Source organism: Tupaia chinensis, unplaced genomic scaffold, assembly GCF_000334495.1.
Source record: "Tupaia chinensis unplaced genomic scaffold, TupChi_1.0 Scaffold000437_1, whole genome shotgun sequence".
In the NCBI taxonomy this organism is placed as follows: Eukaryota; Metazoa; Chordata; class Mammalia; order Scandentia; family Tupaiidae; genus Tupaia; species Tupaia belangeri.
Window position 1 is genome coordinate 905,008 of NW_006159942.1, and position 19,083 is coordinate 924,090.

The following is a 19,083-nucleotide window of genomic DNA, read 5'->3' on the forward strand; positions in this document are numbered from 1 at the left end:
CGACATAGCCATTACGCTAACTGCTGGTCCTGAAATCACCAGTTTCTAAGGGAAAGATTTACAAAATCAACTTCTGCTGATCACAATATTACAAATCTAGATTTCTCATTTGGAATTTCAAATAGTAGGAGACTTTGGATTCCGTGATTATAAACTAAGCTAATTATTACAAGAAACCTTGGAAAAAGCAGTCCCACAGTGGCCCTGAGCTTTCTGATCTTGAACTTTTTCATTTCTTCTTTCACCATTTCTGTTCTATTTCACCCAGATGACTCTCTTTAATGTTGAAAATGAAAGTTTCCTTTCATTGGTATTCAAGCTAAATATTCTCATATAGCTCAAAACTTTATTATTTAAAGGGAACATGTAGCCAATACTAACAATGATCTTGTTCCACTGATATTTATCTACATATCCTCTTCTCTTGAGGAAATGCTTCCTGTCACTCATTTTCTCCATCACCTCAGACAAGTCTCCACTGATCTGATGGCAACAGCATCCTCATCTTACTGTGATATGATGTTCAGGAAAAAAAATCTAAACTATTTTGAAAAAAGAAGTTTCACAGTCACAAGCTATGACAAAGAAGACAATATATACTTACCCTAGGTACTTTTTTCATAAATTTCCTGACCTCGATTTGATTAAAGTCTCAACCTAAAGATGCCAACAATATAGATTTATTTAAAACAGAATTATTCATTTCACTAAATTTTGAATGAGAAAAACTTTAGGGTGGGGGCAAAACAGGTAGTAGAACGGAAGCAGAAGTTCAGGACTGAGCTGCTGTGCAGATCAGAGTATTTGAAAGTGAAGAGCTGAATTGACAAGAAGCAAAAAACCACAGAACAGATACTCTGTTATCTTGTAGTCTTTCTGTTCACTTTGTTTCACAAGCTTGTTCAGGCTCTTCCCACTGTCCTTTTCCACCTCTCTTTTCTTTTCTTTTTATTTATTTCACAGATGGCGCTGGGGTAGGCAACTGATCCAACACAGAAGAACTCAGAGGAGAAAGGAAAACGTGAGCAGTTGTTCTACCCCCGAAATGAAGAGTCAATGAAGACGTCGTCAGCCATGTGTGGAATTGGGACCTTGTTTTGGGTCCTTTTCCTAATGCCTTATCTGTGCGTCTGGAGTAGCCACGGTAAGACACCTAATTAGATCATGTCTGGTTTAATTCCTCAGGGGGTCTTGAGGCAATGTAGTTTCTTGGTGAACTTAGTAGATATGCTGTTTGTGACAAGAGGGTCATAGTAGATGAAACTAAGATTTGCTAACTGAAGACAGAATACAAGCCAAATTAGAACATGATATTCGCCTCTCTAAATAGTAGGCACTGCAATGGTAGCTGGGACAATTTTCTTAAAAACATGTGCCGGTAGGAAGAGAAAGGACTGAGCGATGTCACAAGTACACAGTCATCACTAGTACTAGCAAAAACACTCTGGCTGACATACTGATGGTAAATCAACAGCCTGATCATTCCAAATGGGGTCCAGTTGAGTGTTGCAGTGCTCGCTTGGGTAGGACAGGTGTTGGCTAACTGGGGTTAGACTTGTCTCTGTGCTAACTCTTGATGAACTTTATATTAAAATAAGGACTCTATACTTGCTTCAGTGGAGGGTGCACCTTGAGAATACTGAAGGAGAAAAACTGAGATACCAGAGCAGAGCATTCAGCCATTGCTTCTATTTTGTTGAAAGAGAAAGGGTCCTGCTTGGTTGTCCTTTGAATGCAGAAAATAGGCTTGGTTCTGTGCCTATGACTTTATCCCTGCAAAGACTTTATGCAAGCAAAATATAGGCTATTCCTTCTATATCGGGAGGTCACTCACTCACTCCCTTCCAGTGACACAGGGCACATTTATTATAAAGGGGGAAAGCCTACACATGGTTAGCAGAAGTTTCTGATTTTTACTTAGTTCTGGTTTCAAATATCCTGTCTTATCCCCCACAAGCCACATTTTATCAGTTTGTGTGCTGTGGTTTTCAAGTAGAAAAGCTAATCACTGACCACCTCTGGAATGTCAGCTTGAAGTCTAGAGCTGTGTGGTTTGGGATTTGTCACAGTGACAAATGAAAATCCTCCTCAGTCATTTCAGTGTTTTTGTGTTTCTAAATGTTTGCCATTAAGTGTACAGGGTGTATACAGGACTAAATTTTTCATCTTCTCTTAGGAGACTAAAGTCACATAGCTACAAGTAGAGTCAAAGATTAACACAAAATTCATCGCTATTTGAAGGACATATAAACTTCTCTATGTGAAAGGAAGGAAAAGTATTTCCATGCTATACTATATCGGGGGTGGGAGGGTGGGATATATCTTCCATAGCGCCTCCTCCACCCAGTGCTATACTTGGTGCTTACAGACATGGACTTAGGAGTCAGAGCTGGGTTCATTTACTGACTGCAAAATACTGTATAGTTGTGGGCAAGTTTGTTATCCTTGCTCATCTTTAGTTTCTTTGTGTGTAAAATAGAGATACCAATTGTACCTAAATTATGGGCTTATTGTGAAAAGTAGAACTGCAGAAATATGAATAAAGTGCATATCATAAAAACTCAGTGATATATAAAAGCATTTCACTCATGTTATTTTCACCAAGCAATCCCCACAAATTCAATTAAGCGAGAAGTATGTTTTATTTAAGTAGTTGTATTATTTAAAGAGGTTGAGTTTTGAAAGGTAAAGTTAATAAGTAAAATATATTGTGAATATATTTAGCTTAAAATATAGTGAGTCAAATTATTTGAAAAAGGAAATGGAAAGACTTGGAACAGTCTTATATAGCAGCTGCTATGTTGCATTGTCATAGATTATTGCATGATTGCATTCAATTAAGGGTACAGGTTGAGGTAAGCAACATTCGGTGAGATTTATTCTCCCAGACAAAGCAGAGGGCTCCATTCTGCAAGGCCACATTATTACCTTTATAGCTTGGGGATTTTCTGTGAATTCATTGATTACTGAATTCTTTGTACTAGCACATTTCCAAAGTGTTCAAAATCATTTAAAAATACTTTGTCTCCTACTTTGAAGTAATGTGAGACCTGTGTACTCCTCCCCATGATATGTAAGGCTGCACATATAACAGGATTGGAAAAAAATGTGATGTTCACTTTAAACTTACTGTTTAGAGCTCTTCTTAACAAAAATATGCTTGCTTGCTCTTGTTAAATTTGTGTTTCTCGCACAAATTTAAAGGAAACTTGGCTCCTGCTCCAGCATACGATTCTGCCCTGATGAGGGTCAATGTGTGCCCCATATGGGCTGATCATGCTGGCAAGAAATATACTTTGGCTGGAATGGCCTTTCTGTGTCGTCTGCCCCATAACTCCTGATGGTTCCAGCTCTGAAGCCCCGGGCCATTTGTTTAGTTGATGGTCCATGGAGGAATGCACCCCCAGGCAGACAGGAGCACTGCACTTAATGACTGGCTACTCCTGGGCACTGTGGCTGGTCCAGAATAAAAGCAGTAGGAACTCTTGGCCTGGTCACTGTGTTAGAAAAGAATCCTAACCCGATGCAGTAAAAGGAGAGCATCAGTGGTTTGGCCTCTCGCAGAACATGGTGGCTATTACCACATCTCCATTTGGATCTTGCCCGTGTCCTCTTTCTTTCCTGGTGGGATGATTCAGAGTGGTCTGTGGAGCTACTTCAAGATGTGTGCTCCGCCTCCTACACAGATTCTGTTGCTCTGTCACAAACTGGCCCTATCCTCGGGTCAGAGCAGACAGCTAGGGCAGATGGCTTTCTGCAGCTATCATTTCTTGAAGTTCAGGTTTTACAACACGATGTCTTTATTCGGCTCATTTTTATGGCTCTACCTACTTGTTTCTCTTGAAATATGCTCCATCTTCCACCAAATGTCTTGGCCAAAACATGGTGGCACATCTGCAGGAGGCTGGCACCTTCTGGGAGGTCTGGGTTTGCATCAAGGAGCAACTTGAGCAAGTCAGGGTGCAGCGGCATGTACCTATAATTCTACTAATTGGGAGACTGGGGCAGAGGACCTGGCAAGGGTGAGACCTGTCAAAAAAAGCAAAACTAAACAAACAAACAAAAAAACCTTTGTCCCCTCATCCTATGCATTCATGGGTATGATCTCTTTTTCTTAAAAAAAAAAAAAAAAAAGGAAAAAAAAGAAAAAAACGTGCTACAGATTAACTACGCAGATGGCTTTCTGCAGCTATCATTTCTTGAAGTTCAGGTTTTACAACACGATGTCTTTATTCGGCTCATTTTTATGGCTCTACCTACTTGTTTCTCTTGAAATATGCTCCATCTTCCACCAAATGTCTTGGCCAAAACATGGTGGCACATCTGCAGGAGGCTGGCACCTTCTGGGAGGTCTGGGTTTGCATCAAGGAGCAACTTGAGCAAGTCAGGGTGCAGCGGCATGTACCTATAATTCTACTAATTGGGAGACTGGGGCAGAGGACCTGGCAAGGGTGAGACCTGTCAAAAAAAGCAAAACTAAACAAACAAACAAAAAAACCTTTGTCCCCTCATCCTATGCATTCATGGGTATGATCCTTTGTTTTAAAAAAAAAAAAAAAAAAAGGAAGAAAAAGAAAAAAGCGTGCTACAGATTACATACATGTCTAAGAATATATTCTGCAGCTACAGAAATTTCTAGATTAGGGCCCCCCCAAAATTAAACGTTGAGCTGATTACAGGCTTGAATAGACTTCTCCAATACTGAGAAGTTCTTTAATTGTTGTTGCTTCCTTTGTCCCACTATCAAAATTTCCCCTATTGTAATGTTGAATTCAAAAGCTGTACATCTTCCCTCACTCAGATTTTCCTACTTATTTTCCATTACTTGTGAGTTTCATCTTTAGCGTTCAGAATTTTTGTATTTAGTGAACTAATTCTGAAAAGAAAGAAAATAACACTCAGGACAGATATATGCCTTCTACACTGTAAGTTCTGTGTAAGCTTAGCTAATATGTGTTCCCCTGCCCCCATTTAGTCCAGAATTTAATTAACTTAGCAGTTCTCTTGAAGTATTTTTGGGATATGATCTTTGGTTTGGGATTGACAAACATCTTCTATAAGTACTCTTCATATCATTATCTACTATCATCCACAGTCACCAAGAAATAATAACTTTGGAGAGTTCTGCAACTTGAATTACATTGTGTTAGTGAATTATATTGTTTGAAATTTGCTTATTTTTCCAATAATCTTTTATTTATTTAAATTAATTTTTTTGTTTTTATTGGAGAGATTTTTTTTGCTTTAGGGTGTGTGCACTTACCAGAAAGATAGAGACAGAGAAGCAGAAAGCGAGAAATCACCTCCCATGGGGGATGGCCACACCACAATCCCTTCTCCTTCATTCTCCTTTCAGGATCTTGGGCACGCACGCACACGTACCCGACGTGAGTTTAAGCCACTGGGTCTGGGACTTGAATTGCCGGTGACTGCATGGGAGCCCAGTGACATAGCTATTATGCCAACTGCTGGTCCTATATTTTTCCAATAATCTTGCTCTTCTTACCTAAAAGTGAGCTAAATATTAAGTTCCTTTCAGGTGTGCTGTCATGATCATGAATCCTGATTTATATCTTTATCTCTATGGAAGGAGTGACTTGTGTGCATTTATCTGTATGTTTGCATAAAGCAATGTTATTATTATTATTTTCTTTTTTGAGAAATTTTTGCTACAGGGCACATGCACTCTTTGGAGAGATAGAGAGAGGTGGTGAGACAGAAAGCAAGAAATCACCCCCCAGGGGGATAGCCACGCTATAATCCTTTCTCCTCCAGTCACCTCTTGGGATTTGGGGTACACATGCACACACGCTTGACATGAGTTTTAAGCCACCGGGTCCAGGATGCAAACTGAAGTCAACAACGTGTGAGTCCAGCAAAATAACCATTACACCATCTGCTGGTCCTAGGATGTTTATTTATTTATTTAGCCAGAGGGGGGGGATAGCCACGCTATAATCCTTTCTCCTCCAGTCACCTCTTGGGATTTGGGGTACACATGCACACACGCTTGACATGAGTTTTAAGCCACCGGGTCCAGGATGCAAACTGAAGTCAACAACGTGTGAGTCCAGCAAAATAACCATTACACCATCTGCTGGTCCTAGGATGTTTATTTATTTATTTAGCCAGAGGGTGTATGTGCTTAGCAGAGAGAGAGACAGAGAGAGGGAAAGTGGGGAATCACCTCCTGGGAGATAGCTATGACACAATCTCTTCTCCTCCATTCTCCTCTCAGGATTTTGGTCATGTAAGCATACACACATGTGCCTGTAGTGATTCTCAAGCCACAGGACCCGGGACACAGACCATGGTTGGTCATGCAAGAATCCAGTGCCCTAACCACCATGCCACCCACTGGTCCTCAGTGGTTTTATTTTCAGTACACTCAGAACCTGAACTTTTGAACAGAGTCCAGTCCAAGAACATATTAGAGGGGCCATATAGACCAGTCATAGCAAACATCAGATTTAGCTGACAGATTCTTTAGCTCCTTTCCTTCTCTTTGATAACCATATTTATCTTACGAGCGCAACATGAAACTCAAACACATCACAAACGTCGCAGTGTTTAAAAATTGGCTGCAAGGAAGTCTGGGGCGTTTAGGTTTTAGCCAAGTGGTCATGACTCCATTTAATTTCCTTCTATAATATTAGAAAAGGAGACAATTCATTTCTGCCCATGTAGGCATTATTAAATACCTCCTTAGGCTTTGACCATGTTAATACAGCTTAATGTGATTCCTGAAGTAGAATATATTAGGGATGTGAGAGAATATTTGGGAAGAAAGTAGAATTTGGAGGTGGTCTTTGCCTATGCCTTTTGTCCTAACATCAAACACTCTCTGAGCATCAAAAGTAACCACCCTTCTTCTGAAGGGAAGATGTAAAAATACTCATGTTGGTTTGTTATAAAATACCAGACTCTCATTGATGTGACTGTCAATAGCTTCTAAGGTATGCTCTGGTTTCGCTGCCTTACTTTTCTTTCTGAATGATCTGTGAGTAAGGTGGAAGACCCAGCACCTCTGAAGTGTAGGGTCCACCTTCCCTGACCAGAGCTATTCTCTAAATATTTATCATCAATCTTCCTCCTCCACATCCTCCTTTTTATCACTATTCCTCTTCTTCTTTTTAAATCATTGTTCCTAAGGACTCATTAAATTGGCTAGAAACTTTTACTGCATAAGAGAAATAATCATACACTGATCAACTAACACTCCACCAGAAACTCATCCTTGCCCCATAGCATAGACAGGGCTCAGAGGAGTGGAACACATGTGAATCCTCTGGCCTGGAGAAGCAAAGGCGTTGACCAATTAGGTAGAGCAAGGGGACATGGACATTTGTTACTTGGTAGAGATTTAATAAAGAAGTACTAAAAGCAAGCTTGGAAAATTATTCAAAGAAAACGTTTTTCTTCTTTCTAGTATAATTTTGAAGGATTTATTCTCTCATATAAAAGAAGAAATCTTGGGGCCAGCAGATGACATGCAGGTTATGGGGCCTGGGTATGGCCAATTGTGCGGTCTGAGTACTGGATGATGTCTTGAAAATCATGCCAAACATGTGTGTGTGTGTGTGTGTGTGTGTGTGTGTGTGTCCATAATCCTAAGAAGAGAGTGGAGGAGAGGGGTTTACAGTGTGGCCATTTCCCCTGGGGGTTGCTGGAGAAGAAAACAGAGGAGAAGGGATTGCACTGTGGCCATCCACCCTGGGAGGCGATTCTTCTCTCTCTCTCTCTCTTTCTCTCTCCCTGGTGAGCACAAGCACCCTATAGCAAAAACTTAAAAAAAAAAAAAAGGAAGAAAAATGAAATCTTTGTGTAAGATGTGCTGCTTTTCTATCTCTATTATAATGTATTTGTTTACCTGACATATGCCAGTCATTACACACCATAGTTGATCCCTATGAAGGCAACCAGGAGAACTTTTTCAGGAAGACTTTCTGAGTTTCCATCTTGTCTTTGCCACTCATAGACTTTCTAGCTTTGGATAATTACCTAACTTCTGTGTCACCTCCCTAAATTCATCTTACCAGAGAATGTAATTATCCCTGGCATTTATTGTTGTGATTATGAGCCATGCAGAGTGCTAAGAAACTTTTCCTATACTCTCATTTGCTTTCAGAACAACCCTACTGGATAAGAGCTTGTTTTTTAGAGTTAGCCAGGCCTGGGTTCAAGTCCTGGTCCTCACTCTTTTACCCACCAACTGGTGACCTTAAGCAAGTGACTTATCTTCTCTAATACTCTGTTTCTTCAACTTAGAAATAAAAATAATAACATGAGCCACCTCATGCAATTACCGTGAGGATAAAAGGAGACAAGATATGTATACCTAAAAATATTTAGTATGCAATAAGAGCTCAAGAGATGTTAGTCATCACCCTGTTTTCCTCCTGTCAAGGTGGGTTTAAAATGGGTTGGTCTATAGCACAGTGATAATGTGAGATATGCATTTGTGGGCAAATGCAGTGAACACATGACAGTGATTCTGGGGTCATCCCCCAAATGGGATTTAAACTAGCCATCTGCTATCTGACCCAATGACCTCTAAAGAACTCTGCTTGTTTATTCTAAAAGATCTCAAGGAGAAGAAATGGCACACTTTGTAAGCTTTGCTCTGTTAGAAACAGCTGTAGCAAATACTGTAATAACTATTTTTAGACAAAACAATTTCAGAATTATCCCAAACTAGATAAAACCAAGAGTTAGGTGGCTTAAAGTCTTAAGTTGTTCAATACTACTAGATTGAAGAGATAGACTTAAAAATTTTCCCCCAAAATAGTCATATCACATTAGGAGAAATTCTAATCCTAGAAGAAATTGCTTCAAAGTGCACTAAAAAATAGTATATGAAGTAAACTTAAAGTTTTCATGTATGAACATAAGATAGACTTTTTGGAAGAAGAAGATTTTTAAGAGGAAACACTAACTGAAGATAATTGTGAAAATGCACTTTTCTTGATTTATGGTCTTTTTTTTTTTTCAAAGTAATGGGAATAAATGTAGACTCATACTATGTACATTTTTGGCATGAAGTTAATTTTTTCCAGTTCTATTTTTAGCAACAGGAGGTTAAACCGTGCATGTGTATGTTGGACAGGAAGAAATGGCTATTCCTATCTAAAGATAATATCAGACAGTACTGCCAAAGAAGAAAAATCTAAATCTACTTATACATACTACTTCTCTGTGATCTGTACTACCTTAATTGCTGTTTCTTAAGTAGATGTATTTGCATATACTTTTATCTTACAGAAGTTCCATCTGTTTTCACTGTACTCCTGAGAACAAGTCACAGGGTTTTCCTTAAACTAACAATGGTCACCTTTTACAGTAGAATTAAGAATTTCAATATATGTATGTGTGCATTATCCTTATTCAAATTTCCCCAGGTATTCCCAGCCCTTCTGGGAAGTCTGAGTTATGACGTGGGTGTGTTTACCACAGAGTTAAAGTGATAGGTTTGGTCAACACTAAACTGGTATTTTCTGTATGAGAGGAAACTCTGCTCACCCCGATCTCGTGTCATCACAGTTCTGACTTTGTCAGTGTCTGGTAGCTGGCTTATGTGGGGAAACGTGCCGCCTGGACTGTCTGGCCCTGTGTGTGAGTCCCTGAGGTATCCAGCTTGATGTCCTCCCAGGATTCTGTGATGACATGGTTGCCACTTCTGTGTGCGTGGATTGACCTTCACTATACTCAAGCCACTTCTCACGGGAACCTTAAACCCCAATTTTAAGGGAAGAGGCAATTATTTTACTTCACTGTGGCCACCCTCTCCTCTCTCCCCATAGCAGCCAGCCCTGGAGAGCAAGGCAGGATAGGATATACTACCAACATCCTCTGGAGGCTTTTTCCTTCAGACTGTGTAGCCTTCCCTCCTTCTGGGGCCCTTCCTACCATGTATCTGCAGGTTCTGTTCTGTTCCTTTTTATGTCTTCACAGTATCTTCTATATTATACTTTTAGTAATCATTGTAGATTTTTAAAAATTGTTTATTTACATTTTCATGTTCATCATTGTTTTTGTTTAAATTAAGTCAGTCTGCATTCATTGTAGTCATTCTTTGTTTTCAGTGCATGAAAACATTTTCAGTTTTCCATAAATTGGTAAGAAGTTTTCAATGGAGATACAGTGAAACTTAGACATAGTGAAACTTAGATTTTCTTCACTATAACAGTTTAAATCAAAGTATGTGGTTTTTAACATAAGGGATAATCATATTTTACAAAAGATTTATAATCACAATCCTCCCTCTTTCTTTAGTAGCTAATAGATTCTACAAAATTATCTATCCTTGTCAGCTCCTGGTGGTATTATTACATGCAACTGCATTTGTTCAGCTGGAATTGACCAGATCATACAGCCATTTGTGGCTAGCATTCCTTTCTGATTGGCTGATTTGGGCAGCTGGATAGAGTGGTTGTTTGTTAAATATTTTGAATATCACCCCTGAATGGACACAAATCGAGTCTTTCCACACTGAATCTCTGTAAGGCCTAGTTTTGTGTTTTGTTTTGTTTTGTTTTATTGTTTTAGTGGTTATAACTTAAACACTATCAGATATGCTCAGATGCACAGGACCTTCACCTCAATGCCTTTAGCACAACTCTAAGGACTTAGCTGCTTTTGCTGTCTGTGGTCCTGAATGCACAGAAATAATTAGAGTTGTAAACAAAGGATTATGCAATCGTGAACAATTTTCCATTTAGTCTCAGGGCATATCAAGACTTTTCACGTCCATTTTTTAAAAACAGTTTTATTAACGTATAAAAATTGTACATATTTCTGTGAGTATGATGTGATTTCTTCAGTATAAGAATACAATGCATAATGATTAAATGAGAGTAATCATCATACCCACCACCTCAACCATTTGTCATTCCTTGTGTTACCTCCATACTTTACCAAAGCCATCTACTGCAGAGACAGGTACATATCATCAAGGAGGTGACAGACCAGATAAGAAGGTAGGGACTTAAATACACATGAGCTATAACAGTGGCACCCATCACACAAAATAGTATGAGATAATCAATAGAGTGGGGATGAGGGACTGTCAAGTGATCTTGGGTTGCTGGAATATAAAGGCAAAGTGATTTGCATAAGAAAGCAGAAGCTAAATGCCATTTGCTAAAGGCTAGACTTTTTCTACAGGCATTAAGGAGTCTCTGAAAGATTTTAGGTAAAAAAAAGTCTTATAATTGGATTTTCATTCTAAGATTGCTAGCTGTGACAGCAATGTGGCAAATGGATTGGGTTGAAGGAGAGAAGAAAGGCCAAGTTTGGAACATAAAAGACTAGTTACTAAGCCGTGACAACAATCTACACAAAGCAGAATGAAACCCAAAGTAAGACAATATCATGGAAACAAATTGGAAGATCTTTTAAATGACAAATCAATTTAACCTGGTGGCTGCTATAGTTTAGATGGCCCCCCAAATACATGTTTTGGAACTTGGCTGTGCTATAAAGGTATTAAGTAAAAACTTCACTGTGTATGGGGGCTTTGAGTGTGACAGTCGTTAGGATAAGGCCACTGTGATTGAATTTTGGAGTGTTTATAGGAGGGAAAAGTAGACCAGAACCGACAGACTTATGCACAGCCACCCTGATCCCGATCCTGCCTTCTGCTGTGCCGAAGCCTCACCAGAAGTTGGTTCCAGGACCTTGAACCTCCTCCTTGTGAGCTGAATAAACCTCGTGAATCACTCAGTTTAAAGTACTTCTGTTAGCAATCCAATAGTGGATTAAAACAGTGGCTGAAGGAATGAGACATTAAAGGGAAAGTAAACCAAGATCGCCCCAATTTTTGGCTAAAGTGATTGGGTACAGCATAGCATTATACTATAATCTTGACAAGAAGACCAAGTTTGCCTATGGGTGGGGTTGGGTGTAGAAAGAGATTCATTCACTGCCATGAACCCTTTCTGGATTGACGCAACCAGAAGGACTCTCTCTACCTCTTGAAGATCTGAAAGTGTGGAGAAATTATATCATATCTCAGATAATCAATTAAAAATCTAACAGAAAAATAAGAGACGTAAGCATCTTTCTGCTTCCTTTTTGGACTTAGAAACTGTTACATTACTAAATTGTCATGGAGGTTGGGATTGCCACACCTCTGTGTGTGGGCAATAAAGGGACGTACATTGTCCTAAATTTTAAAAACAGCTAAAAATTGCTGTACTTATAATTATCACCATGTACTAGCAATTCTGAACAATGTCAGTGTTAATATACTATCCCCCTACCCCGTCCAACTATTTTTGGTCTAAGTTCTAACTAGTTACTATAGTTACTGTTGAGTTTTAATAATATGTATATGTAAGCTTCTAATCAACACATTTGTAGTACTTTAGCTCTGAAGAACATTGTGTCATATATTCAGGTTAACTGGGTGAACTTCCCAGCCATAGAGTTGGCCTGGACATGTGCAATTCTTTTATTTTTTTGGATAGGTTATTGTTATATTCCTTCTCCTCCATTCTCCTCTGGGGATCTTGGGCATGCACACACATGTGCCTGGCATGAGTTTAAGTCACCAGGTCTGGGACTTGAACCACAGTTGACTACATGGGGGTCCAGTGACATAGCCATTACACCAACTGCTGGTCTCCAAGACATGTACAATTCTAACTACCTGTGTTCATTTCAAGAGTAAATTCACAATGATGATAATCACTCAAGTTTGCTCCAGACAGTTTGTGTCCCCAGTTCCTATGGTACTATATCCTCCTGCCTTTTCATAGCTGACTTTAAATAAGCAATAATACAGTGATTTCAGATGGAAAGAAGCAGAACAGGAACTATTTAATTTCTGTCATTTTATGAAACTCTATTGAATTTTTATTTGTTTACAATTTAAAATGGTGAGGCCAGACAGTGGAATGGCAGTAAAATTTAACTTTCTGTGAGGCTGATCTTTGTGGAAAGGTTCTGGGTTTTCAACAGGAGATCTTCCTGAGTGTGCCTATGATCTAGGGGTGATTCAGGCTGGGATGAACTGCAATCCAAGAGGGACTTTTTCTTGGGCATGCACACACATGTGCCTGGCATGAGTTTAAGTCACCAGGTCTGGGACTTGAACCACAGTTGACTACATGGGGGTCCAGTGACATAGCCATTACACCAACTGCTGGTCTCCAAGACATGTACAATTCTAACTACCTGTGTTCATTTCAAGAGTAAATTCACAATGATGATAATCACTCAAGTTTGCTCCAGACAGTTTGTGTCCCCAGTTCCTATGGTACTATATCCTCCTGCCTTTTCATAGCTGACTTTAAATAAGCAATAATACAGTGATTTCAGATGGAAAGAAGCAGAACAGGAACTATTTAATTTCTGTCATTTTATGAAACTCTATTGAATTTTTATTTGTTTACAATTTAAAATGGTGAGGCCAGACAGTGGAATGGCAGTAAAATTTAACTTTCTGTGAGGCTGATCTTTGTGGAAAGGTTCTGGGTTTTCAACAGGAGATCTTCCTGAGTGTGCCTATGATCTAGGGGTGATTCAGGCTGGGATGAACTGCAATCCAAGAGGGACTTTTTATACTAATTTTGAAGGGATAGAGAACTAATTAAGACATGATGTCTGACTTCATGGAACTTGCCTCCATTTTTTTTTAAGAATTATTTATTTAATTTTCTTCATTCTCATTAATTTTTAGTTTGACCAGAGAGACAGAGAGAGAAAGAAAGAGGAAAAATGAGAAAGCAAGCCCCCAGATTCAGGACTTAGACTGTGATCAGGTGTGTGGGAGTCCAACACCTTAACCACCACTTTACATGCTGATCCAAGAACTTGCCTTCTAATAGAAAATAAAGATGTATGATAAATATGAGCATTAAACAACACATGAAAATGTACAGACCATTATGCTTGTATTTAGAGAGAATTGAATGGAGCTGGGGCTATCAGGATAAGGCTTCATGGAAACTTTATATTTAGCTGAACCTCAGTGAATGAATAGAGTTTGACAATCAGAGCAATGAATGAGACAGAGAAGTATTTTAACACTGAGGAAATGGAAAGGCGAAGGGTTAGAGATCGGGAATCTCATGGCAGATTCAGAGAATCGATGCTAGGTCACTGTTTTCCCTGCTTTTAACTATTGAAAGGCAGGATTTTCTAGTATCACAGAGGCTGGGACAGAGAGACAGAAAAAGATTGCACCCCCAAGAAGGTCTTCATGCCTTGATCCACCCCCAGTCTCAAGTGGCCTGGGTCATACACACGTGCAGGGCCATGCCTAGCATGTTCAGGGAGGTCTTGAGACATGAACTCAGGATCTTTTCATGTAGGTCCAGTAGTTTATCATTGTGCCATCGCTTAGCTTCACATTCTGTAATTATTTCTTGAAATGCTTTTCTATGTAGAGAAAGGGGTTATCCAAAATGATATACTCTGGACCTAAAATATGCTAGATACCACCTGGCCGTAGGAGATATATGCCATCATAGAGCAGGTGCTGATTACTCACAGGTAATACATTCCAAGACCCCTAGAGGATGCCTGAAATCGTGGATAGTACCAAACTCCATTCATACTCTGTTTTCCCTATACATCCATATGTATAATAAAGTTTCATTTATAAATTATGCACAAAATGTTGACACAATAACTAATAATAAAACAGAATGATATGGGCCAGCCAGCCAGTTAGGTAGCTGGATCCCACATGACCAACAGTGTAATTTGAGTCCCAGACCCAACAGCCTGGAAAACACACCGGGCACATGTTCATACTTGCCCAAAATCCTGACAGGAGAATAGAGAAGGGATTTCAGTGTGGCCATCCCATGTGTGTGTGGGGGGGGTGATTTATCACTCTCTCTCTCTCTGGTGAGCACACGTGCCCTGTGGCAAACTTTTAAAAAAAAACAATAACAATATTTTGTTGGGACCAGAGTTGGCATAATAGCTATGTCGCTGAACTCCCATGTAGTCGACCGCGGTTCGAGTTCCAGATCCGGTGGCTTAAACTCACACCGGGCGCGTGGGCATGCATGCCCAAGATCCTGAGAGGAGAATGGAGGAGAACGGATTGTGGTGTGGCCATCCCCCCCGGGGGGGGTGATTTCTCGCTTTCTGTCTCTCTGTCTCTCTCTTTCTGGCAAGCGAACGCACCCTATAGCAAAAACCTCTCCAAAAAACAAACAAACAAACAAAAACAATATATTGTAATAAAATTTATGTTGTCTCTCTCAAGACAATTTATTGTACTATAGATTGTAGCAACCTCAGTATACATTATTTTTTCTTCCCTTATTAAGTAGAGACTTTTCATATTTTCACTTAAAGAAAGCACTTTATGTTTTCGCTCTGGCAGCAGAATTGCTAACACCACTGCTTTTGTGCCTTGGGGCCGTTATTAAGTAGAATAAGGGTTACGTGAACACAAGCACTGTGACCCTTGATCTGATAAGCAAGGTGGCCACTAAGTGACTAGCAGGCAATGCTAGGAAAGGGATGATTCACATCCCAGGCTGGACAGAATGGGAAAACGCAAAATTCTATCATGCTGCTCAGGTGGCATGCAATTTAAAACTTAAATTGCTTACTTCTGGAAAGCTCCATTTAATATTTTCAGACCACAACTGACCACAGGTAACTAAAACCACAGAAAGTGAAACCATAGATAAGGGGGGATTTCTGTAATACACTAGTGGTTTTATAGAAAAATTTTAAGCCTAAGAGGTTTTCTAAATCTTACAGTAACTTAAAAAGGGATGTTTTATCATAAAAGAGCCTGAGGGTGGGAGAGATTTTCATTCATTCTCTGTATGTACTTTTAAAATTATTTTTAGCTTGAAAATTTCTTACCAATATTTGAGAAAAAAAAATGAAAGATAACTGATAGTTGGCAGATAAGTCACAGCCTGAAGTGACTATGATCATCATCTCTTTTTGAAAACGATTGGTATGATAAGGCAAACTCTTTGGAGACAGCTCCACGTGCTGAGTGTCAAGATGAATATAAGTAGTTCAAGACAGGAAAGAAGCTTATCAGATGGAAACAGAATTGTGCTATTTGGCTCAGTGGGTCATTTTTGCACTATGAACACCAATTTTAGTTTCTGAGAGATAGGAGGTATTAATATCTTGTTTGTGCACTGAAAGAATGATCTTGCTTTTTTTTTTTTTTTTTAAAGAGGGAAAGGGAGAGAGAGAGGCTGAGAGAAGGAAAGGGAGCAAAACAAATTTAAGTATTTTTGACAGGGTTCCACTGTATCGCAATCCTCCTACATTGGCCCCCCATCAGCAAGGATTAGAGGCATGAGCAACTATACCTAGCATGTCCAGGTTGGCCTGGGAACCAAACCTGGGGCCTCCTATTCACCCTTCCAGCCTCCCAAGGGATAGTGGTGCCTGTGTGCCATTATATGTGTATGTGGGAAGGGTGAGTGAGAACATTCTAATTATAGTGGTTCAATCTATTCATTTTATTCTGAGTTCTTAAGTTCACACAATATGTTAGCGCTTGAAGGAGCCATGTTCAATTGAATATCCTTATTTTTAGCTCTTGGGTGGTCAGAAAAGTGATGATGCATTTTTGCATTAAAAAAAAACAGAAAAATATGTCATGACTTTTCCAACAGCCCAATATTCCCATACTCTATAAATATCCTCCAAAAATTAGACACTGTATTTTCTTACAGTGGATAAGCAAAGTTTACATTTCTCTCACCTAATGTTTATTCCACGCTTTCTGCTACAACCAGTGTTCATATCCCTATTTCAGAAAGCCGTGATCTAGCACCAGTTCTCTGAATCTGCCATGAGATTCCTGAGCTCTAACCCTTTGCCTTTCCATTTCCTCAGTGTTAAAATACTTCCTCTGTCCCATTCATTGCTCTGATTGTCAAAGGGCTATTCATTCACTGAGGTCCAGCTGAATATAACCTTTCTATGAAGCCTTGCCCCAATAGCCACAGCTCCATTTAATTCTCTTTACGCTCATGCAAAATAGTTCATACGTCTTTGCCGTGTTACTTCTTTCTTCCATCTGTCACGTGTCTTTATTTTCCGTGAGAAGGCAAGCCCCATGAATGCAGGCCCCATGTCTTCTTTAGTTCTTTATACCTTCACAACTACCCCATCAAAGCCTGTGAGCCTTGCTTTCAGCTCAAGTAAATATGAGCAAGAGCAGTAGAGAGTAGGTTTATTCCAGAAAAGTCACCTCAGAAACAGTTCATTTTGTCTCTCTAACAAAACGGTACACTTTTAAGGACAAGAAGGTTCTTATCTATAACCATCTTATTTTTCACATTCCCATCAGAGTTATAGGCTCCACAAACTATGACTGACTTACCTAAGACAATGAAAAGAGAAGTTAAGAAACTGAAACAGTCTATAAATGTTAGGGGGAGGAACTGGCGTCTGGAAACAAGGGTTTCACTTGGTCCTTCTGCATCTAGCCTCCCTGCATTTTTGTCACAAGCCTGACCACATCCAGGTATTGTCTTGCTAGGCACTTCCTTTTGATAAATTATCTTACCCTTTCTCTTCAATTTTTTGAAAACCTCATTCTCATAACTTACCTTTTAGTTTGCTTTCATTTTTATTCTGACTTTTTAGAAGCAACTGAATTAGGAAGTCTTAAAGTAAACTTGCTTGAGGTCTCAAAGCAGCTGTAAATGATGAATATAATAATAAAAATTCCAAGGTTCTAAAAGCTCTTTGCCAGTTCCTTATCTCAATTTGATTCCTGGAAACTCAAATCAAGTTTGAATTATTCTGAGAAGGAATTGATAAAACAGGGGCAGGAATTTCAGTAAAAGGTTTTTAGGTATTGGGAAACTAATATGAGAGGAAAGCTAAAATGAGAATATTCATGTCAACAAGGACATAGAAAGAAAGTGAAGCTTTGTCCCAGGTAAAGAGGTATGTGAAACTTGAGGTCCAAAGTTGCCCTTTAGTTCAACATCTGACTGTGTGGTCACAAGTAAAACCCTTAGCCATCTTCATTTTTAATGACTTATTTTCAAATATTTATTTAATTCCATTTGTTATTATTATTTTTAAGTTGACCAGAGAGAGACAGAGGGAGAGAGAGAAAGAGAAAGAGAAAGAGAAAGTGAGAAAGCAAGCCTTCAGGTCTGGGACTTGAACCACAATTGGCTATGTGGGAATCCAGCGCCTTTAACCACCATGCCACTTGCCGGCCCACCTTTATCTTTAAAAGAGAGTTTTGGGGGACAGCCAATGGTGTGGTGGTTAACGTGGCTGGATCGCACTTGGCCAACTGTTGTTCAAGTTCCAGACCTGGTAGCTTGAAAAACACACTAAGTGCATGTGCATATGTGCTCAATCCCAAGGGGAGAAATGGAGAAGGGATTGGGGTGTGATCATTCCACAGGGGATGAGTTCTCACTTTTTTCACAGTGGGCATGTGTTTGTGCATGCTCAAAACCCCCGAGAGGAGAATGGAGAAGAAGGGATTGTGGTGTGGCTAACCCCATGCTGGGTGATTTCTCTGTTTGTTTCTCTGTCTCTTTCTGTCTCTCTGGCAAGCGCACATGCCCTGTAGAAAAAAGTCTCTAAAAAAAATAAAAAGAAATAGCTGTCTATTAAAGTCCATTTCTTTTACTTAATGGAATATATCAGAGCTTAGTAATAGAAAATGTGATTCCTGCTCAAGAGCAAGATAGAGTAATGGTTCATGAATTACAGAGTAACGTACTCCAGTATAAATTTATATCTTTATATTTTTAATTTTCCAGAGGCATATGAACTCACCAAAGAGAGAGAGGAGAGGGAGAGAGCAACACTCTCCCTCTAGCCCCCCAACACACACGCACACATAGTTGGGCATGGGGCATGGTTATACTACAATCATTTCTCCTCTATTTCTTCATCCATTGGGATTTGGAGCATGCATGCACATGTGCCTGGCATGGCTGGGATTCAGACTGCTGGGCTTGCCATGTGGGATCCAGCTACCATAATCACTAGGCCATGGTGCTGACCCAAGTTTAAATCTTAGTCCTAATGACTAGCATGTTACCGTAGGCAAGTTCTTCTTCTTCTTCTTCTTCTTCTTTTTTTTTTTTTTTTTTTTTTTTTTTT

General features: G+C 39.5%; 1 protein-coding gene across 1 annotated transcript in view; it reads left to right on the forward strand.

Annotated features, from left to right (window-relative positions):
* The first annotated feature begins 804 nt into the window (after positions 1-804).
* BTLA (B and T lymphocyte associated) overlaps positions 805-19,083 on the forward strand; it is a 23,835-nt gene continuing 5,556 nt past the window's right edge. The window contains exon 1 of the mRNA XM_027774460.1: positions 805-1,144. Coding sequence (XP_027630261.1) covers positions 1,057-1,144 — 88 coding nt within the window. The 5' untranslated portion in view covers positions 805-1,056. The remainder of the gene's footprint in view (positions 1,145-19,083) is intronic.